Source organism: Pristiophorus japonicus, chromosome 5 (genome assembly GCF_044704955.1).
Source record: "Pristiophorus japonicus isolate sPriJap1 chromosome 5, sPriJap1.hap1, whole genome shotgun sequence".
In the NCBI taxonomy this organism is placed as follows: Eukaryota; Metazoa; Chordata; class Chondrichthyes; family Pristiophoridae; genus Pristiophorus; species Pristiophorus japonicus.
Window position 1 is genome coordinate 283,957,549 of NC_091981.1, and position 23,637 is coordinate 283,981,185.

Genomic DNA, 23,637 nt, shown 5'->3' on the forward strand with positions numbered 1-23,637 from the left:
TGGTGCTCAGAATTAACCACAATACTCCAGCTGGGACCTAACCAGTGTTTTATAAGGGTTCAGCATAACGTCCTTGCATTTGTACTGTACTCTATGCCTCTATTTATAAAGTCAAGGGCTCTGTAAGCTTTTTTAACAGCCTTCTCAACTTGACGAGCAATGTCCTTTTTGTGCAGTTCTGGTCGCTGTATTAAATAAAGGGTGCAGAGGAGATTTACTAGGAATGGAGAATCTTAGTTATGAAGACAGATTGGATAGGCTGGGTTTGTTCTCATTGGAACAGAGGAGGTTGAGAGGAAACCTCATCGAGGTGTACAAAATATTGAAGGGCCTAGACATAGTGGATAGTAAGGGTGTATTTCCATTGGTGGAGGGGTCTATTATGACGGGGCATAGTTTTAAGGTGGTTGATGGAAGGTTTAGGGGGGATTTGAGGGGGGGGGGGCTTCGTTACACAGAGGGTTGTGGGGATCTGGAACTCGCTGCCTGGAAGAGTGGTGGATGCAGAAACCCTCACCACTTTTAAGAGATGGTTGGATGGTCACTTAAAGTGCAGTAACCTGCAGGGTTACGGACCTAGAGCTGGTAACTGGGATTAGACTGGATGACCTTTTGTTAGACGGCGCAGATAGAATGGTAAGTACTGCAGGGAATAGAATACGGCCAGGGTGATCTCCTGGACTAGTGTCGATCGCCTGAATGGGTCGGAGAGGAATTTTCCCAGATTTTTTCTCCCTAAATTGGCCTGGGTTTTTATCTGGTTTTTGCCTCTCCCAGCAGATCACATGACTCCGGTTGGGGTGAGTGTAGATGTTTTCAGTGTAAGGGGTGTTGCAGTTGTGTGAGGGGGACTAGTTGGGCTGGATGGGTGCTCGTCGCCTTTCCATTATTGTTCATGGGTTTATATGTAACCTTTCGGGCTGCTGACCAAGGGCCGTGCGGCTCTTTGTCGTCCGGTGCGGACACAATGGACCGAAATGGCCTCCTTCTGCGCTGTAAATTTCTATGTTTCTATCCTCCATCTATTTTTATCCTATCCAATTTCTCTACTTGCTCCTCCTTTACTGCTTCATTGGCAACATACTCTTCTCTAGTGAAGACAAATGCAAAGTATTAATTTAGTACCTCAGCCATGCCCCTTGCCTCCAACCTTTTTGGTCCCTAATTGGCCCCACCCATTCTTTTACTATTTATATGTTTATAAAAGACTTTTGAGCTCCTTTTCACGTAACCCTCTTTACTTCTCTTATTTCCTTTATCAGTTTCCTCTATACTTTCTTTATTCAGTTCTCTACTGTATTATGAACCCGATATTTATCATAAGCCAAAGGTGAAATACTGCGGATGCTGAAAAATCTGAAATGGAAACAGAAAGAGCTGGGACATGCTCAGCAGGTCAGGCAGCATCTGTGGAGAGAGAGAGACAGAGTTCACCTTTCAGGTCGATGACCTTTCGTCAGAACTGGAAAATGTTACAGATGCAACAGGTTTATTGTAAGCTTCCTTTTTCTGTTTTATTTCAAACCTCGATATCTTTAGTCATCCAGGGAGCTCTTCCTTTCCCTCTGTTGGAATGTGTAAGTACTCTTTGAAAAGTAAAAGAGTTGCATTTATATAGCACCTTACACAACCTCAGGACGTCCCAAAGTGATTTACAGCCAAGGAAGTACTTTTTGAAGTGTAGTTGCTGTTGCAGTTTAGGAAACAGCAGTCAACGTGCAGTGAACAAGCTCTCAGACAACAATGTGATAATGACCAGATAATCTGTTTTAGCGATGTTGAGGGACAATAAATATTGTCCCAGGAACTCCCCTACTCTTAAAAATAGTATTGGGATCTTTTACGTCAGCGGGGGCTCGGTTTAATGTTAGTTCAGCCACCTATGGACTCGTGTTTAGAGCGGAAGCAAGTCTTCCTCGATTCCCAGCGACTGCCTGTGATTATTAACGTCTGATCCGAAAGACGGCACCTCCGACAGTGCAGCACCTCCTCACCACTGCACTGGAGTGTCAGCCCAGATTTTTGTGGGTTGAAAGCCTCCCATTGCTGATTTTAACCTGCCAATTCTTGGATTGCCTTTGGGCCAGGTCCCCTTTTTTTCAACTGACTTTAATATTGTAATTCCAGTGTGTTTCCCACCTCTTTCTCTCTCTCTCTCTCTCGCTCTGCACAAAGCCTCCTGGATTTAAATTTCCCGCTCGCTTTGACGGAGCGCGCGCGCGCGCGCGCGCTGAGTTCCAACTGTCACCAACGGAAAATCCACGTCCACACAGTGGGGCGCGCGGCGGGGCTCAGCCGATCCCGCAAGCGCCTGCGCGCGGGGGCCCCACTAGAGGTCGCGCGCTCGCTCTCCTCGCTCTCCTCAGGGAGCACGTGTTCTCGCGAGAGGAGCTTGTCCGCTCATGCAAGTGAGAGCAGCCATGTTTGTTTGGGAAGGATTCCAAAGAGGCGCTTACCGTAAATAAGGAAAGCCGGGTGCCACGTCAGTGGGAGATTTTGCTCAAGGGATGACGCCGCTGTGAGGAACAGCACGGGCCATAGCGATTTGGTTTGTGGGGAGGGGGTGGCTCCGAGCGCAGGAGGCCTGAGACGTCGGTCCGCCATCGGCCGGCGGGGCAGGGTCAGCGACAAACTACAACTCCCAGCATGCAGTGCGGCGGAGGGCGCGTGCGCAGGGCTCCCGGACCGCACGGCCCATGCGCAGCTGCAATGGGGCATCAATAAGAAGCAGTAGGTGAGATTGATCAAATAATAGTGCCTTGGCTCAGTTGGGGAGTGTGCTTGCGTAAAATGTCTGCCTTTTATAAGTGTTCTGAGATTGATCAGCCTCGATCTTGCACGGTGTTTTTCTGCAGGGGAGGGGGTTGGAAAGGAAAAGACCTGGAAAGTGCTCAGTGCAGACGAACTTGCATTTCTACAGCGCCTTTCACGACCCCAGGACCTCCCACAGCACTCTCCTGAAGTACTTTTGGAAGTTGTAGTCACTGTTGTCATGTAGCAAACGTGGCAGCCAATCTTTGCTCTAGCCAAGACGAGATAATCTCTTTTCAGTGATGTTGCTTGAGGGATAAATATTAGCCATTGCACCTGGGAGAATTCATCTGCTCTCCTTCCAATAGTGCCAGGGGACCGTTTAGGTCCACCGGAGATGGCACATGGGACCTCGGTTTAACACCTCAGCCGAAAGACGGCACCTCTGCCCGTGCAGCGCTCCCTCAGTACTGCACTGGAGCGTCAGCTGAGTTTTTGTGCTGAAGTCCCATACCAGAGACTTGAGCATAAATCTGAGCATGCACTCCAGTACAGTACTGAGTTGCCATATTATCATAGTCATCATAGGCGGTCCCTCGAATGAGGATGACTTGCTTCCATGAGAGTTCACAGATGTTTCAATGAAGGACCTGATGTTCCAGTTGAGGGGGCAGAAGATGCCTGTGTGTGGATTTTTTTAACGTGTGGTGACCGTTGCACATCAATCACCACACGGGCTTGACAGAGCTAAGCCTTTATCCAGTGGCAAGGATTAACCCGGATGACTGCAGAGCTGCTCTGCTGCACGGACCTAGTGCGCGCACATAGTGCAGTGTGGGCAGGTCCGTGCTGCCTCTGGGCCATGGCTCTTCTGGGCCCTGTACCCTCATTCGCTGCACCTCCGCCATGATGTTCCAGGACCCGGAACTCCAGCTCTATATATAGCCCCGATCTGCGGTGGTGTTCTCACACAGGTCAGAACGGCCCACGATGTATCATTGATTAAGTAATGTTTCCTGATATGAATTATATCACACTGATGGAAAATGATTTTCAGTGTTTGTCTAGACTGTGGAAAAAGCTGGTCTAAAAACTTGAGAATGGTGAAGCAGAACTGCTCCTCCTAAAAGCTTTTGTTGTGACCAAATGAGTAGAGCACACAGGGCGAGGAGAGTATTCTTCATGATTGTCATATGCAGTATTCCTGTGAAGCTGTGCAGTGGTCTGGAGATCCCACGCACGTCACTGGCTTATAAATGGAAAAACTGCACGTGCGAAAATTTGAACGTGCTGCGCAGCCTGTAAAAGGGACTGTACACCCAAACTAATTAGAGGGAACATTGGTCACATAATAATTACATGTTTTCACCAACCTGCGTGTGTAACTTGATGGTTCTTGTTCTGATGCGAATATCGATATTCGCAACTGTCCAGGATTAGCTCCGTGGTAGCACTCTCGCCTCTGTGTCCCATCCAGAGACTTGAGCACATAATCCAGGCCGACACTCCCAGTGAAATACTGAGGGAGTGCTGCACTGTCAGAGGTGCTGTCTTTAGGATGAGATGTTAAACCACGGCCTCACCTGTCCCCTATGGTGGACCTAAAAGATTCCATGGCACTATTTTGAAGAAGAGCAGGAGAGTTCTCCCTGGTCTCCTGGACAATACTTAATCCCTCAACCAATATCACAAATGGATGATCTGGTCATTTGTTTCATAATAATAACTTTTATTTATATAGTGCCTTTAACATAGTAAAACGTCCCAAGGCGCTTTACAGCAGTGTTACAAGACTAAACAGATAAATTTGACACCGAGCCACAAAAGAAATTAAGGCAGATGACCAAAAGCTTGTTTAAAGAGGTAGGTTTTAAGGAGTGTCTTAAAGGAGAATAGAAAGGTGAAGAGGTTTAGGGAGGGAGTTCCAGAGCTTAGGGCCCAGGCAGTTGAAGGCATGTCCACTGATGGTTGAGCAGTTATAATGACGGATTTTCAAAAGGCCAGAATTTGAGGAGCGCAGATATCTTCTGGGGTTGTGAGGTCGAAAAAGGTTACATTGCTGTTTGTGGGATCTTGCTGTGTGCAAATTGGCTGCTCTGTTTCCAACATTTCAACAATGACTACACTTCCAAAGTACTTCATTGGTTGTAAAGTGCTTTGGTATATCCTGAGGTTGTGAAAGGTGCTGAATGGGATTAAATAGGTATTCTGGCCTCTTTCTGGATTATTTCCTGGGGTTAAGGCAAAACGTTAAGTATATTTCTCAAAGGGGATTTGATGAATTGAGAAAATCCCATGGTGGAGTCTTGTTCTATGCTTTCCTATGTACTGACAGGTCTGTTACCTCTTCCTGTCTTTGTTAGAACTCAAGAACATAAGAAATAGGAACAGGAGTAGGCCATACGGCCCCTCGAGCCTGCTCTGCCATTTAATAAGATCATGACTGATCTGATCATGGACTCAGCTCCACTTCCCCGCCTGCTCCCCATAACCCTTTATCCCCTTCTCGTTTAAGAAACTGTCTATTTTTGTCTTAAATTTATTCAATGTCCCAACTTCCACAGCTCTCTGAGTCAGCGAATTACACAGATTTACAACCCTCTGAGAGAAGACATTTTTCCTCATCTCTGTTTTAAATGGGCGGCCTCTTATTCTAAGATCATGCCCTCTAGTTCTAGTCTCCCCTACCAGTGGAAACACCCTCTCTGCATCCACCTTGTCAAGCCCCCTCATAATCTTATACGTTTCGATAAGATCACCTCTCATTCTTCTGAATTCCAGTGAGTAGAGGCCCAACCTACTCAACCTTTCCTCATAAGTCAACCCCCTCATCCCCGGAATCAACCTAGTGAACCTTCTCTGAACTGCCTCCAAAGCAAGTATATTCTTTCGTAAATATGGAAACCAAAACTGCACGCAGTATTCACCAAAACCTTGTATAGCTGTAGCAAGACTTCCCTGCTTTTATACTCCATCCCCTTTGCAATAAAGGCCAAGATACCATTGGCCTTCCTGATCACTTGCTGTACTATCCTTTTGTATTTCATGCACAAGTACCCCCAGGTCCTGCTGTGCTGTGGCACTTTGCAATCTTTCTCCATTTAAATAATAACTTGCTCTTTGATTTATTTCTGCCAAACTGCATGACATCACACTTTCTGACATTATACTCCATCTGCCGAATTTTTGCCCACTCACTTAGCTTGTCTATGTCTTTTTGCAGATTTTTTGTGTCCTCCTCACACATTGCTTTTCCTCCCATCTTTGTATCATCAGCAAACTTGGCTACGTTACACTCAGTTCCTTCTTCCAAGTCGTTAATATAGATTGTAAATAGTTGGGGTCTCAGCACTGATCCCTGCTAGTTAGAGGCAGTACAGGATTTTGTGGACCATGCGAAACAGGAATGCTGCTCATCGTACACTGGTTATGTTAATGAAATGGAACCTATGGTGGGTTTACATTGATGGGAAGCTATCAACAATTGTGCAATATACTTACTGTCAACTTTCAATGTAAAACATCTGACCACAGCATCTGGAACATAATATTTTGTGCATAAGCTACTATCTGGTTTCTACTTGCTTAAAAATATATGGTATCTGTACTGCATGTCCCTTTATTGATTACATTTACAGTGGTAGTATGCAGGAGTGTAATTAAAGTGTGGTTATATATAGACCTGATTTATTATTAATTGAATGACTATGACTAAGATATAGCATGGAGTGTAAGCTTGCGTCAGTCGATAGCACTCTTGCCTTGGGTCTGGAGGTTGCGAGTTGACTCCCAGAGTGCAGACGAATGCATAATTTAGGCTGACATTCTAGTGCACTGCTGGTGAAAAGCTAAATAATCAGAATTCCCTATTTTTGGGGTGAGATGGTAAGAACATAAGAATTGCTAGATTTTTTTAAAACAAAAGGCCAGGGCCCATTTTAGTTTGTATTCTACCATCCTGGTAGTTACATGATACAATAATAATGCAGTTGACTAACTGTCTCTCCAGGGAGCATGTTTTGTAGATTGGCCACTTGTTCACTGAAATAATGGTTCCACAGATTCATTTTGAATTTAACCCCCTTCAGATGCACGTCATGTCCTTTGATGGATTAACTGAGGTTCTAGTTTTATGTTCAAGTTGAAATGTAAAGACAGCTAATCTTAAATCTTTCTGGCAACATGAAATTTGTGCAAGGGTTGCAGTCCTAGTAATTGTTGAGATGTCTTGTGCACGCCAGCTGTGAAAATTTCAGATGTGCACAAAGTATACCCTTGGTATAATGGGGGAGGAGGGAACGCTTTTCAATGAACCTTTGTAAGGAGAAAGAAAGACTTGCATTTATATAGCGCCTTTCACGACCGCCAGACTTCTCAAAGCGCTTTACAGCCAACTTTTTGTACTTTTGGAGTGTAGTCACTGTTGTAATGTGAGAAACACGACAGCCAATTCACGCACAGCAAGCTCCCACAAACAGCAATGTGATAATGACCAGATAAACTGTTTTTGTTATGTTGATTGAGGGATAAGTATTGGCCAGGAGACCGGGGATAACTCCCCTGCTCTTCTTTGAAATAGTGCCATGGGATCTTTTACATCTACCTGAGAGAGCAGATGGGGCCTTGGTTTAACGTCTCATTTGAAAGTCGGCACCTCCGACAGCGCAGCGTGCCCTCAGCACTGCACTAGAGTGTCAGCCTAGATTTTTTTTTTATGCGCACAAATACCTGAAGTGGGACTTGAACCCACAACCTTCTGACTCAGGCGAGCATGCTACCCACTGAGCCACAGTTGACACTGAGCACTGATAAAACAAAATAGTGGTGAATGGGTCACAGAGATAACCTCCCCTCCCCCAATAGGTAGGGAAGGGTGTAACGAGGGGTTAAAATCTTGAAAATCAAAATCCCGCCTCCAATTGCCCGCCATAATATTAAGATCCAGGCCATCGACGGGGCCCCCGCGAAGGACAGAACGGGGCCTACTTAACATGCAAAAGTCACGGCCCGATGACGTTGTTGGCGCCCTGGTGTAATAGTGAACTTATTGTAAAATGGAAGATATTATTTAAAGCAGCGGAAACAATTAGGTATTAATATTAACTTGTCTTAAAGTCTCCCTTAAAATAATGTGGTGAAGGTTTCTGCCTTTACCACCCTTCCAGACCCCCACCATCCTCCTGGATGAAAGATTTCCCCTCATCTCCCCTCTAATCCTTCCACCAATTACTTTAAATCTATGCCCCTTGGTTGTTGACCCTTCTGCTAAGGGAAACAGGTCCTTCTTATCCACTCTATCCAGGCCCCTCATAATTTTGTACACTTCAATTAAATCTCCCCTCAGCCTCTGCTGTTCCAAATATGGCTGATAACACTTCTAAACCATTGCCCCTGGGCCCAGAAGAGCCGATATGTGTGCGCACTAGGTCCGTGCAGCAGATCAGGTCTCCAGTCGTCTTGGTTAACCCTTGCCACTGGACCAAGACCTAGCTCTGTCAAGCTCGTGTGGTGGCTGGTGTGCAACGGCCACCACACGTTAAAAAAATCCACGCAAAGGCATCTTCCACCCCTGGAGTTCAGAACTGGAACATCGGGTCCTTCATTGAAACATTTGTGAACTCATCCCTTTTGGTGTGGAAGCAAGTCATCCTCGTTCGAAGGACCGCCTATGATGATGATGATGGTGTAAGACCGTGATGCCCAGCCGCTGAACTACAGCGGGAGGAGAGTTGTAGGGCCTCCCCGGGCCCAGCCTCCACCCTCCGATCTCAATGGAAATCGCTTTTCCCAATCCCGAGAGAACCCCACCCTGGAACCCTCCCTACGTGTCACCAACTGTGGTCCCCTGCCACTAAAGTTCAGCGCCCGCCCGCCAGGTATGGAATCTGCCCTAATGTCGGGCGGAATCCGGGAACATTTATGTCAATGAGTTCCTGTCATTGATTGTCATGGCCTCCACATCCCCGCACTATTCGAGTGTGCCCACTGCTCACCTGCACTACTCCGGCACCCCCCTTCACTGCACAAATCGAGACCCGTGACTCTCCATTTGAACAGCATTGTTTATACTTGGCTTTATGTGAAATGAGTTTGGGTCATTTCAATCCGGCAGGCCACAGGGTTGTTGAAATGGAGCGGGCGGAGGGGTGTCACAACATTGCAGCGTTTGGCACTGAGGCATGTTGTTGGGACAGAGTATTGTGCAGCTGGCTGTACTGTACATTGCTTGGCAGTGCTTGGTGCTGATAATTGGTACCTGAAATGGGAAGAGTTCTGTCACCCATCTTAGAGTTACATAGCATTTTACAGCACGGAAACAGGTGAAAATAATGTCAAAGCAGGTGAGTTCTATGCAGAATACTTGTTCTTTTGTTGCCTTTAACAAGCGTTTTTTACAATGTGAAATCAGAATTAATGGGCATCAGAGAGAAACAGATCAGTATAATATTTGGGATTTAATTAATAATTCACTGGAGTGGGCAGTTGACATTCAGCATTGCAGGTCCAAAATTGCAGGGCAAGTTGGGTAAATGTTCTGACATAATTTTGGAAAATGCTGCAGGGCCTGATGGTGACATTTGTTTCTTCATGTGGGGAAAATATCAGATAGTCACACCATCCAAAATCAATAAATTGTGAATGCCTCAGTTTTACTGGCACAGTTAAGGGTCTTATTAATTCCTCTTGAGCTTTTTTTTGAGAACTTGAGGTACTGGCCAACATTCTTGTCATCCTAGCATATCTCATTTATGATTTATTGCAGCTACCTGTATATGAAGTTCTTTTTATAGTCCTCATTGAGTTCTCAGTCCCTATTGTTCTTGCTGCACTGTGTACAGTATTTCATTGAGGGTCAAAACACTGAGAAAAATGCATCTTGTTGCAAGTTGAGAGTTGCTGCAAAATTTAATTGTAAATGGAACCGTTTATTAAAAAAAATTATCTCATTCAGCAACCTTTTTAAAATTAGTTTTAAAGAATTGAACATCTTTAATATGTATATCTTTCTGATTACTCTCAAAAATTGCCAATTTAAGCAGGCTCCCCAAAGGAGCACTGAGTGTGGGACCTGAATTAATTTCATTTGTTGCCGGCTTTGACTGTGGGTGGTTCAGAATGAAGTCTATGCTAATCTTTTGCCTTTGTGCCATTTCGATCGTTAAGTCCAGAGCCTGCCGAGTTGGCTGGGCAGTAGTTGGGGGTGCTGCAATTGTATTCTGCACCCTTGGATCCGGGATAGGAAAAGTCATTAATGGCTCCAATTCCTGATCACGGTGCATTCACAGGTTGGGTGGGGATGGGTTCAGGTTAGCTATCATCATCATAGGCAGTCCTTTGAACTTGAGGAAGACTTGCTTCCACTCTAAAAGTGAGTTCTTACGTGACTGAACAGTCCAATACGGGAATTACAGTCTCTGTCACAGGTGGGACAGACAGTCATAAGAAAATAAGAAATAGGAACAGGAGTAGGCCATACGGCCCCTCGAGCCTGCTCCGTCATTCAATAAGATCATGGCTAATCCGATCATGGACTCAGCTCCATTTCCCGGCCCGCCTCCCACAACCCCCTATTCCCTTATTGTTTAAGAAACTGTCTATTTCTGTCTTAAATTTATTCAATGTCCCATCATCCACACTTTCTGAGGCAGTGAATGCCACAGATTTACAACCCTCTGAGAGAAGAAATTTCTCCTCATCTCTGTTTTAAATGGGCAGCCCCTTATTCTAAGATCATGCCCTGTAGTTGGAAACATCCTCTCTACATCCACCTTGTCAAGCTCCCTCATAATCTTATACGTTTCGATAAGATCACTTCTCATTCTTCTGAATTCAAATGAGTAGAGGCCCAACCTACTCAACCTTTCCTCATAAGTCAACCCCTCATCCCCGGAATCAACTTAGTGAACCTTCTCTGAACTGCCTCCAAAGCAAGTATATCCTTTCGTAAATATAGAAACCAAAACTGCACGCAGTATTCCAGGTGTGGCCTCACCAATACCTTATATAGCTGTAGTAAGACTTCCCTGCTTTTATACTCCATCTCCTTTGCAATAAAGGCCAAGATACCATTGGGCTTCCTGATCACTTGCTGTACCTGCATACTATCCTTTTGTGTTTCATGTACAAGTACCCCCAGGTCCTGCTGTACTGCTGTTGAAGGAAAGGGTGGGTGGGGAGTCTAGTTTGCCACACACTCTTCCTCCACTTAGGGCGGTCTTTGTCCAGGGATTCCCAGGTGTCGGTGGGGATGTTGCATTTTTATCAAGGAGGCTTTGAGGGTGTCTGTGAAATGTTTCCTCTGCCCACCTGGGGCTCGCTTACCGTGTAGGAGTTCTGAGTAGAGCGCTTGCTTTGGAAGTCTTGTGTCGGGCATGCGAACAATGTGGCCCGCCCAATGGAGCTGGTTGAGTGTGGTCAGTGCTTCGATGCTGGGGATGTTGGCCTGATCGAGGACGCTAACGTTGGTGCGTCTGTACTCCCAGGGGATTTGCAGCATCTTGCAGTGACATCGTTGGTGGTATTTCTCCAGCGATTTGAGGTGTCTGCTGTATATGGTCGGCTATGATAGCTGCTGGCACTCCCAAGGCTCGCACATGAAGAATGGCCGAGTGTGTGGAGAATGGGCACAGGTGAGTTACCGGGAGGGCTGCCTGAATCATATCTCAGCAACATGTAGTAACGTCTGGCGGGTAGAGCGCTAAAGTAAATAAATAATTCTTGGGTGTGGTGACTCCTGAAGAAATCAGTTTACCTGGTCAATTCATTGGTACTCGCTGTTTAAAGGGAAGTGTTCGAATAGGCAGGGACAAAAACAAAACGGATGCAAAAGATCGTCGTTTTTACAATAATTTGCTTTTAAAAGGCAGGCAAATGAGTACAGTGTATATGTTCTTGTGAAGCCAAGCCTTCAGGTAACCTTGGCCCAACAGACATTTTTCTCAGCTTTAAGTAGGATTTAGAGTCGCATTAAGTAACCACCTGTTACAATGGCCACGGGTTAAAGGTCTGTAAATTATGCTGATCTCAATGGGTAATGATCTCAATTTACTTATTTAAATAATTTCTAAAAAATGGCAGAGGCAGAAAACTTAAATTAGAGTTAAAACATTTTACAGTCTTTGTCTGAAACTGAACTCTTAATCCCTGCAATTCATAGTGTGTGGCCATATTCGCAGAGTTTTAGCTAGGCTTATTTAGCATAATGGCACTAATGTACTATACGGAGAAAAGTGGACTTGGCTAATAAGCTTCTTGCATGATACTCGAATGGCTCTTTCACTTTGTAGTTCAGATTTTCAGAGGGTGTCACGCTGCCCCCATCTTTAGTGTCAGCTGTGGCTCAGTGGGTAGCACTCTCGCCTCTGAATCAGAAGGTTGTGGGTTCAAGTCCCACTCCAGGGACTTGAACACACAATCTAGGCTGACACTCCAGTGCAGTGCTGAGGGAGTGCTGCACTGTTGGAGGTGCCTTCTTTCGGATGGGACGTTAAACCGAGGTCCTGTCTGCCCTCTCGGGTGGACGTAAAAGATCCCATGGCACTATTTAAGAGCAGGGGAGTTCTGTCCAGTGTCCTGGCCAATATTTACCCCTCAATCAACATAACAAAAATAAAATTATCTGGTCATTATCACATTGCTGCTTGTGGGAGCTTGCAGTGCACAAGTTGGCTGCTGCATTTCCCACATTCATCATCTTCATCATCATTGTCATAGGCAGTCCCTTGGAATCGAGGAAGACTTGCTTCCACTCCTGAAGTGAATTATTTGGTGGCTGAACAGTCCAATACGAGAGCCACAGACTCTGTTACAGGTGGGACAGATAGTCGTTGAGGGAAGGGGTGGGTGGGACTGGTTTGCCGCACGCTCCTTCCACTGCCTGCGCTTGATTTCTGCATGCTCTCGGCGTTGAGACTCGAGGTGCTCAGCGCCCTCCCAGATGGATGCACTTCCTCCACTTAAGGCGGTCTTTGGCCAGGGACTCCCAGGTGTCAGTTTGGATGTCGCACTTTATCAGGGAGGCTTTGAGGGTGTCCTTGTAGCGTTTCCGCTGCCCAACTTTGGCTCGTTTGCCGTGAGGGAGCTCCAAGTAGAGCACTTGCTTTGGGAGTCTTGTGTCTGGCATGCGGACTATGTGGCCTGCCCAGCGGAGCTGATCGAGTGTGGACGGTGACTATACTCCAAAAATACTTCATTGGTTGTAAAGCGCTTTGAGACGTCCGGTGGTCATGAAAGGTGCTATATAAATGCAAGTCTTTCTTTGTATTCTCACCTGGTGTTCCTTCAGACACCAGGCAGGCGTGAATTTGGTAATAGTTCTCAAGGTCGTCAAAACAGTCGACCACTGGTACTAATAAGCCAAGTCGCGCTTTTAAATTTCCTTGTGCAGCTAATATCAGGAGAACAGTGTGTGCTGTACTTTTATAAAGCAAAAGAGCCTTTAATTTATCAGCTTAAAGTTCTATCATCCCGAGTGACAGAGCTCTGCAACTGTCTATAATGCACCCTAGTGTTGAATTAGCACAAAATGCACAGACACAATCTCTTTGGAAGGACAGAATCTATAACGGTGACAATGGATGGTCTTCACAATTAAAGCTGAAAAGTCATGTGTCCACCGTTATTCACTACTGGCATACTATTGTCGACAATGTTGACTCTGTATGCATTTGCCATTAATCTCTCTCTTTTTCTATCTCCTCTTAAGCATACGTGAAGATCCGCAAGTAACACTGTCTTCAACTTCTAGGCAAGCCTCCAACAATGGTTATGTATATAGGACAGAGTATATTTAGTAATGACTGGTGTCAATTATACAAGTCACAACTCCAGTCCCACAGGATTGTTTCACGGAGATCACTTTACCAAAGATGTGTTGTATTTTTTAGATACTGGCACAAGACAGACTATTCTTTGCTGAAAAATTGCCATGTTAAGTTTTACTACGTTAAAGGCGCAAGTTGTTATTATTGAGACAGTCACCTGATGTGATTTAATGTAATTTTTTTGTGCATACCATTTGTCTCTGCTTCCCGTGTGCAGTAAATGTAGACTACTGCAGGGGTACTGTTGTTCCGTGGGCACTGCACGCACTTTGCTACCTCATCCAGGTGTCCGTTATTGATGTGTGAGCCTAGTGCCGTAACCTACAGGGCTAAGGACCGAGAGCGGGAAAGTGGGATTAGGCTGGGTAGCTCTTGGTCGGCCGGCACGGACACGATGGGCCGAATGGCCTCCTTCCGTGCTGTAAATGTCTGTGATTCTGTGATTCTAAACAGTGACTGTAGATTATTTGGCTTTGGAGAACATCACAGCAGAGCACAGTCCATCACGTGACATCCACACACCTTCACTTTCCAGTGGAGGGTCACTAGTTAGTTATGAGAGTGGGACGCTGGTTGATTTGTCCTTCCCTAGTGCAGAACATCATCACCTCCATGTTTCCCATCTTAGATTTACACCACCCAGACTTGGAATCATAGAATGATACAGTACAAAAGGAGACTATTCAGCCCATTGTACCTGTGCCGGCTCTTTGAAAGAGCGATGCAGTTAGTCCCACTTGAACATATATCCCCGTTCCTTTATCGTCGCTGGATCAAAATCATGCAACTTCCCACTTAACAGCACATGAACTGCAGCGGTTCAAGAAGGCCCATCACACCACCATCTCGAGGGCAACTAGGGATGGGCAATAAATGCTGGCCTTGCCAGCGACGCACACGTCCGGAAAACTAAAAAAAATAAAGAATCACTGAGGTTAATTGGAGCACCTCGACTGGTCTTGGCACAGAACAGGAATCAGGCCTGGGACCTTGTAGTCTGCGTGGCTCACGTGCACTACCGGAAACTTTGGAGGGGCGGCCATCTGATTTACTTTCTGTTTGTAATTTCAGCGGTAGCCTTCATGAATACCGAAGAAGATCATGTCTATGATCCTGTTTGCCTATGTGGTCCGGGTGAAGGATGGGCTGCCGCTCTCTGCTTCCACAGACTTCGAATACAACAGGGAGCTGCAAGAATGTAAAAAACACCTGAAGATTGTGTCTAAAATGCTTGGGCAGTTTCCTGGCCGTGGGACGGTGAAGAGCAATCAACTTCACATACAGTGAGTACACAGCCACACTCATCACCAGTGTGAATGCTATAAATTTCTTGTTACAGTTAACTGAGTGCTTGGAGCCAAATGCTTCCAGTCTTTGTGAAAGTTGAGCCTCTTGAATCACAACGGTTGCGATGACTAAGCTCTTGAACTTAAGGATTGACTTCCAGTTCCGACAATTACTCCGTGATGCAGCTATGCAAGTTGGTGATGGCTGCTACTATATAAGCAGAAAATGCGGGAAACACTCAGCAGATCAGGCAGCATCTGTGGCGAGAGAAGCAGAGCTAACGCTTCATGTCTGTGATCTGGAGTCTTGACCAAAGGTCACAGACCTGAGATGTTAACTCTATAAAGACATTGGCCTCAACATTAACCCCCACCATGGGCAGGCGGAGGGCTGGGGTGGGATTATACCCCCCAAAAAACACAACCCAAACCCAACATGTACGCGCCGTTTTACAGCGACAGATAGCGAGCCGTGCGCGTGTCCCGTCTTGGAGAGGCGGGGCACTTCATTAACATATTTAAATTAGGCTCCCACAGTGCAGTTGGGAACCTGATTTGAATTTTCCTGTTGCTGGCTGGATTTCCCAGGGCTCGGGGAAACCCGGCAGCGAAAGGGAGGCGGGAGCTGCCGGCTTCAGAAGCTAAGTGCTTATTATATAGCACCTTGTGGGCTAGCAGGAGCAGGAGAGCTCCTCCATGCCCCTCCAGGAAGCCTTCGGTCTCCTCTCTGTCGAGCCCCTCCGGTGGTCGCCGACCCCTACCCTGCTTTCCCTGCTCCCCGTGATCACGGCCAAACACCCCCTCCGCCCCTCCCCCCACTCCAAACCCCGACCTACAGCCTGCTCTTTCTCCGATTGCTGGGGACTGTCAATATAGCCAGCTGCCGGACGGGGAACCGAAGAAAGAAATAATTTTAACAACAGGACCTCTGCGTCCCTAGCCTTGCTGGCTTTCCTTCGCGTTACCCCGCACCCTCCCTGTAAATATCGGGGCTGTTGTTTCTAATATTAATACTTTTTGTCTTAAATTTGTGCCCTCTTGTTGCCATCTCACTGACGACTGGAAACAATCTCTCACTATTTCCCTTATCTGAGACCCCCATCAGGTCAGCTCTTCACTTTCTCAGCTCTAGTAAACAAAGCCCGAATTTCTCAAGTCAGTATTCATACCGGAACCCTTCAGCCCTAGTACTGCCTTAGTAAATCTACGCTGCACCTTTTCCATTGCTTTTTTACCCTCCTGTAATAAGTTGCACAAAACTGCACACAGCACTGCAACTGCATTTTAACTTAAGGCGTTGTACGAGTTCACCATTGGCCTCCTTATTTTGTATTCTGTGCTCGGACACGTTTGAAATAAGTTTGAGAAATCTCAACCGAGCCCAATGGGCACTGGTCCATGCTATGAACCTGCCCACAGTGTGGTACCAAATCAGGAAGCTGTAAGTTAGGGTAGTGGGTGCGTAACAAAGTATAGTTGTGGAGAATAGGCTTTTTAAGGTGAATATTAAAGTATGTTATTCATGCAGCATTGTGTGAGTTATAGCCTGCATCAGGCTCTGAAGTATCGAACCTCGGAATGGCTAATATTAACTCTGGTTACCAAAATTGATTGATTGGTTTCTCTAGGACAGACATTTCAAAAATAAAACACTGAAATTTAAAAAAAAAGCTAATTTTCCCCTCACTTTTCAAGGGGATATTTTGGATTGTTTGCCTGTAATTTTCCCTTAATTCGCTTGCCTGTCTCCCACCCAATATAAATGCTTTCTGTAGGCCATCACCAGGAAGTATCAGGAAAAGCTCTGGATTCATTCTCCCTCTTTTCTTCCCAGTTTGCTGAGCTCTTTCCCTTTCGGAGACACACTAACCACTGCTCTACTTCTGCTCACGTAATGCGTCTCCGATTGGGGAAGGAGTGAAGCAGAACCTGGACTTGCACTTGTCCTTGGTCAGTAGCACTGAGCATCAGTGGTTTAACGTTCAGCCTTAAGGGCGAGATTTCAGACTGCAAATAATTGCAGCTTCAGCCTGGTTGAAGGGAGGCGAGAGATGGAAAAGTAGAAACTGAGGGAATGAATTGTGAAAGAACAGGGAAAAAAAATTGCTTCATTTCTGAGCCTCCAAATTCAGGAGGCAAACTACAGAGATGTCTAAAGCAGCAGCAACAACTCGCATTTGTAAAGCGCCTTTAACGTAGGAAAAATGACACCGAGCCATATAAGGAGACATGAGGACAGGTGACCAAAAGGTAGCTTCATGGGTTGTTGCACCAAACAACTCAGGAGGACAATTCATCTGAAACTAAACGGTTGCTTCCAACACAAGTTGCACTTTTAAAATAACAATACAGAGTGTTGAGCTTTGAATGGTTAGCTGTATTAATTAAATAGTTTATTTTAAAGGAGGAGAGAGGGGTTTAGGGAGAAAATTCTAGGCATAGATAAGAATTTTAAAATCGTGGCTCATATTACCATTTTGTGTGTTTTACTCCTATTCTACCTTCCCTGTGCCTACTGTTCCCTGACTAAGAGAACCAGAGTGTGACGCATAGTTTGGAAAATCTGCTGAATGTTATATAAAGTAATGTAAATTGCCCCCTCCACGTTACCTTCAACAGCAGAAAGCAAAATTGAGCCTTAAATCATGTTTGAGCCTAGTTTCCTCTGTATGAAAATTATAAAGCATTCCCATGTAATGGTCGAAGGCTGTTCAATGATTGCATACTTTAATTAGACTGTCTCCTGTAATTAGAATTCAAATGTATTTCAAATAACAGTGTTCTGGGCTTGAGCAAATAACTTGGTTTTGTGCAACACTGCCAACTTTGTCCTGGCTCCTTGTAAAACCACACGGCAGCAGCTTTGGGAACCGATTGCATTTTCTATTCCTCTGCCCGTCTTTATTTTGTGCTTTAATAACTTTTTTGTAAATACGGCTCCGTGCTATTAACATTTCCTCCTCATTTTCCTCCCCTTCCCCCCGCCCCCCCCCCCCCCCCCCCCTCCTTCAAAGAATCATCGAAGGGGTGGCGATGGGGCCAAATGAAACTGCAAATGTGCTTTGGTGCCCCGGCCACAGAACCTCAGGAAGACTTTGGCTGGAGATTGGTCTCTATATTCAATGAGGTTTTACATTTTTCTCTAGGATATATTTTTAAAAAATAACAAAAAGAGATTCACAAAGTTGGTAGCGAGGCGCTGGCTGAATAGGGCTTTCTTAGAAGGATCATTGAGTGCTCCGGCGTTTATTTTCCTGTGGCATTGTTTCTGTTGCCATCGTCGTTTTGGGGCAATGTTGATGGTGAAGACAGAGTGAATTAGGCGGTGGTCTGTCCAACAGCCGTCAGCTTCTGTCATGCACAGGTGATGCGCACGTCTTTGTGGTCCCTCGCTCGGACGATGATGTCGTCTAGCAGATGCCAGTGCTTGGATGGAGGGTGTTGCCAAGAGGCCTTAAATTTGTCCTTTTGACGGAACAAGGTATTGGTTATGATGAAGCCATGTTCGAAGCATTTTGTCAGGAGGAGGGTGCCATTGGAGTTGGATTTCCCTACCCCCTCTCTGTTGATCACACCTCCTCAGAGGTCAGTGACCTTTCCAATTCTGCCATTGAAGTCGCCAAGGAGGATCAGCTTGTCGCCTGTTGGGACTCAGGACAGGGATTATTCAAGGCTGAACTAGAATTCCTCTTTGGTCTCATCTGTAGCTTCCAGCGTTGGGGTGTACGCGCTGAAGACCGTAGCGCACTGGGCTAGGGTGAGCCGAAGAGGCATGAGGCATTCGCTTATCCCATAGGGGGAGTCTCTGAGACGGCCCACTAGCTCATTTTTTATGGCGAAGCCTACTCCAGAGAGGGATCCAAGACGACTCGAGACCAGGCTCTGCTGTATTGGCCTAGTTCATACACACACGCATACTCCTACTGTCCTCCTTCCTCCATTCCACAGGAAATCTCTCCTTGGGATTCATAGGGCGCAGTGTAGTCCTCGTGACACCTTGTTGTTGGCCAGTGCTGTTCCTTCCCTGGGCTACTCCTCGACCTCGCCGCTCCTGGGCTTCCGACCTCCGTTCTGGGACCCGACTTCTGGTTTTGGGCACCTTCCTCCGACTCCTCCTGGCCCCGACCACCTCTCCTCCCGCTCTGGTCCCCGACCTCCCAACTTCTTCTGGGCCCCAACTCTCCAACTCCTCTTGGGCTCCGGCCCCCGACTTCTGGCTTCTCCTGGGCCCTGACTCTCCAACTCCACTTCGGCTCCAACCCCCTCGACCACCGACTCCTCCTGGGCCCTGGCCCTCCGACCTCTGACTCCTCCTGGGCCCCGGCCCTCCGACCTCTGACTCCTCCTGGGCCCCGACCTCCGACCTCCGAATCCTCTTGGGCCCCTTCCGCTGAATCCTCCTGGGTTCCGACCTCTGACTCCTCCTGGGCTCCAACCCCTCCGCTGGGCTCGGCCTCGTTCCACGACACCCCACCAATCCGCTCCCTGAGATCTGGTGATGTCGAATGTAGTCGCCCTCTTCGGGGAAGGTGGCTCAACCCGTGGCTAACAAGGGAAATTAGGGATAGTGTTAAATCCAAGGAGGAGGCATATAAATTGGCCAGAAAAAACAGCAAACCTGAGGACTGGGAGAAATTTAAAATTCAGCAGAGGAGGACAAAGAGTTTAATTAGGAGGGAGAAAATAGAGTATGAGAATAAGCTTGCAGGGAACATAAAAACTGACAGCAAAAGCTTCTATAGATATGTGAAGAGAAAAAGATTAGTGAAGGCAAACGTAGGTCCCTTGCAGTCAGAATCAGGTGAATTTATAATGGGGAACAAAGAAATGGCAGACCAATTGAACAAATACTTGGGTTCTGTTTTCACTAAGGAAGACACAAATAACCTTCCGGAAATACTCGGGGACCGAGGGTCGAGCGAGAAGGAGGAACTGAAGGAAATCCTTATTAGTCAGGAAATTGTGTTGGGGAAATTGATGGGATTGAAAGTCGATAAATCCCCAGGGCCTGATAGGCTGCATCCCAGAGTAGTTAAGGAAGTAGCCCTAGAAATAGTGGATACATTGCTGATCATTTTCCAACATTCTATAGACTCTGGATCAGTTCCTATAGATTGGAGGGTAGCTAATGTAAGCCCACTTTTTAAAAAAGGAGGGAGAGAGAAAACAGGGAATTATAGACCGGTGAGCCTGACATTGGTAGTGGGGAAAATGTTGGAATCAATTATTAAAGATGAAATAGCAGCGCATTTGGAAAGCAGTGACTGGATCTGTCCAAGTCAGCATGGATTTATGAAAGGGAAATCATGCTTGACAAATCTTCTAGAATTTTTTGAGGATGTAATGAGTAGAGTGGACAAGGGAGAACCAGTGGATATGGTGTATTTGGACTTTCAAAAGACTTTTAGCAAGGTCCCACACAAGAGATTAGTGTGCAAAATTAAAGCACATGGTATTGAGGGTAATGTATTGATGTGGATAGAGAACTGGTTGGCAGACAGGAAGCAAAGAGTAGGAATAAACAGGTCCTTTTTAGAATGGCAGGCAGTGACTAGTGGGGTGCTGCAGGGTTCAGTGCTGAGACCCCAGCTATTTACAATATACATTAATGATTTTGATGAAGGAATTGAGTGTAATATCTCCGAGTTTGCAGATGACACTAAGCTGGGTGGCAATGTGAGCTGTGAGGAGGATGCTAAGAGGCTGCAGGGTGACTTGGACAGGTTAGGTGAGTGGGCAAATGCATGGCAGATGCAGTATAATGTAGATAAATGTGAGGTTATCCACTTCGGTGGCAAAAACAGGAAGGCAGAATATTATCTGAACGGTGACAGATTAGGAAAAGGAGAGGTGCAACGAGACCTGGGTGCCATGGTACATCAATCATTGAAATTTGGCATGCAGGTACAGCAGGCGGTGAAGAAGGCAAATGGCATGTTCGCCTTCATAGCTAGAGGATTTGAGTATAGGAGCAGGGAGGTCTTACTGCAGTTGTACAGGGCCTTGGTGAGGCCACACCTTGAATATTGTGTGCAGTTTTGGTCTCCTAATCTGAGGAAGGGCATTCTTGCTATTGAGGAAGTGCAGCGAAGGTTCACCAGACTGATTCCCGGGATGGCAGGACTGACATAAAGAAAGATTGGATCGACTCGGCTTATATTCACTGGAATTTAGAAGAATGAGAGGGGATCTCATAGAAACATATAAAATTCTGACGGGATTGGACAGGTTAGATGCAGGAAGAATGTTCCCGATATTGGGGAAGTCCCAAACCAGGGGTCACTGTCTAAGGATAAGGGGTAAGCCATTTAGGACCGAGATGAGGAGAAACTTCTTCACTCAGAGAATTGTGAACCTGTGGAATTCTCTACCACAGAAAGTTGTTGAGGCCAGTTCGTTAGATATATTCATAAGGGAGTTAGATGTGGCCCTTACGGCTAAAGGGATCAAGGGGTATGGAGAGAAAGCAGGAATGGGGTACTGAAGTTGCATAATCAGCCATGATCATATTGAATGGTGGTGCAGGCTCAAAGGGCCGAATGGCCTACTCCTGCACCTATTTTCTATGTTTCTATGCTTCTGGAATCCACCTGTATGTTTGGTTACAGGAAGTTGATGGTAATTGTTAAAATCTGAACCGACTGCGATTTCCTCCCTATCAGTTATTGATTATTTGGTGAGCTAGCAGTGAATATGTCGAAGGTAGTAATTCTTCACGAGGGCTTTCAAGTCGCACATGCATGGAACGCAGTGACCATCAGTGTCTCCAACGACAGCCAAACTTGGCACATAAGCTATGTGGAATGACTAAATATACACGACATATTAAGTGATCTTATTTTGGGATTTTTTTTTATAGCTGTTGTAACTCACTTGAGTTTCGCTTTTACAATTCTGTTGCCATTTGGAACCACTCAATGAGATGACTTGATTTATTACGTTCTATATGGACCATTTGGAATCCTCACCCCCATTATATTACTGTCTTGTAATCATTTCCAGATATCCATTTTTTTTAAGCCCAGTTTAAGTCAGTTTTTGAGCACTTAGTTGCTTAGTGTATAAAATCACTAGTCTGCACATTATTGAAGAGGTTGCTTTGATACAATTGGAAAAATACTGGGATCGATACTATGAAGAATATTCATCAAGGGAGCTAGATGAATCCTTCAATCCTTCACCATAACTCTGTCAAGTAACCATCTGGAGTTTGTCTAAATTTGGTTTGCCATTTTGTAATTTATCAGCATTTACCCTGCCAGTCTCCCATCAAGATTTACACAATCTACTGAATAAATGAATTAACCATTTCTTGCCAATTATCAAAGAAATTGTCAGACAACAACGTCATGAACTAACAATTCTGTATTAACCGTAGGACTATACTTAGCAGCACATAAACATTGAGTATGCAAATAATTGATATTTAGGGATAATTGACAAAAGACAAAAGTTATGTCATAGTAATTCAGCATTAACTGCTTCCTGATTATTAATTTACAGTTGAGATACTGGACTGGATCGACTAGGCTTATATTCACTGGAATTTAGGAGAATGAGATGGGAACTCATAGAAACATATAAGATTCTGACGGGACTGGTCAGGTTAGATGCAGGAAGAATGTTCCCAATGTTGGGGAAGTCCAGAACCAGGGGTCATGGTCTAAGGATAAGGGGTAAGCCATTTAGGACCGAGATGAGGAGAAACTTCTTCACCCAGAGGAATTCTCTACCACAGAAAGTTGTTGAGGCCAGTTCGTTAGATACATTCAAAAGGGAGTTAGATGTGGCCCTTACGGCTAAAAGGATCAAGAGGTATGGATAGAAAGCAGGAATGGGGTACTGAAGTTGCATGATCAGCCATGATCTTATTGAATGGTGGTGCAGGCTCAAAGGGCTGAATGGCCTTCTATTTTATATGTTTCTTCGCCTTTGTCACCCTCTCTGAGCTGCTCGCGCTTCCCTCTGTGATGGCTGTAAATAGTGTATAACAACAACTTTTATTTATGTAGCGCCTTTAATGTAGTAAATGGTCCCAAGGCGATTCACTGCAGCGTTACAAGACAAAACAAATAAACTTGACACTGAGCCACATAAGAAGGAATTACGGCAGATGACCAAAATGATCAAAGGGGTAGGTTTTAAGGAGCATCTTAAAGGAAGAAAGAGAGGCAGAGATGTTTAGGGAAGGAATTCCAGAGCTTGGGGCCTCGGCAATATAAGGCACGGCCACTAATGGTTGAGCGATTATGATCAGGGATGCTCAGAGTAAGCTGATAATTTCAGTATTCAACAGTAAATTGGAGCTCCACTGCCCGGTCTTACAAAGAATAGAATTTTAAGTTATAGAAGATACAAATTTCACATTCTGTTGCTATAACGACTTTAATGACTTTTCCCCCCAGTTTTACTTCTTCGCAGGGCATTGCCTACATGACCATCTGCTGCAGCTACTATCCCACAACCATGGCATTTTGCTTCCTAGAGGAACTTGGAATGGAGTTTGTTTCTTCCTTCGAGATTGCGAAAATCCACGTGGTTTCAAGACCCTATGCTTTCCTTGAATTTGGTTAGTTTTCTGCCTTTTATTTTTGCAACCTGTTTACCATTTCCTGGCTCTCAGCTTTCTATCACTTAGCCCTCTTTCCCCCTTTTTATCTATTCAACATTGGCGAGCAGCGTACACCACAGATTCCTCGAACGTTCCTGTAAATTGACACTCCATTACATGTGCACCTGTCTGTGTGAAATGTTGTGAGTGGGAACATTAGCACCTA

At 45.6% G+C, this 23,637-nt stretch overlaps 1 protein-coding gene across 2 annotated transcripts in view; it reads left to right on the plus strand.

The window, feature by feature from the left end:
* Nucleotides 1-2,417: 2,417 nt before the first annotated feature.
* sec22c (SEC22 homolog C, vesicle trafficking protein) overlaps nt 2,418-23,637 on the plus strand; it is a 39,577-nt gene continuing 18,357 nt past the window's right edge. Inside the window, exons 1-3 of one of the 2 annotated variants that reach the window (XM_070881744.1) lie at nt 2,418-2,734; nt 14,646-14,857; nt 23,266-23,429. In XM_070881744.1, coding sequence (XP_070737845.1) covers nt 14,676-14,857; nt 23,266-23,429 — 346 coding nt within the window. In that variant the 5' untranslated portion in view covers nt 2,418-2,734; nt 14,646-14,675. The remainder of the gene's footprint in view (nt 2,735-14,645; nt 14,858-23,265; nt 23,430-23,637) is intronic. The other variant, XM_070881745.1, reaches the window with a different exon arrangement.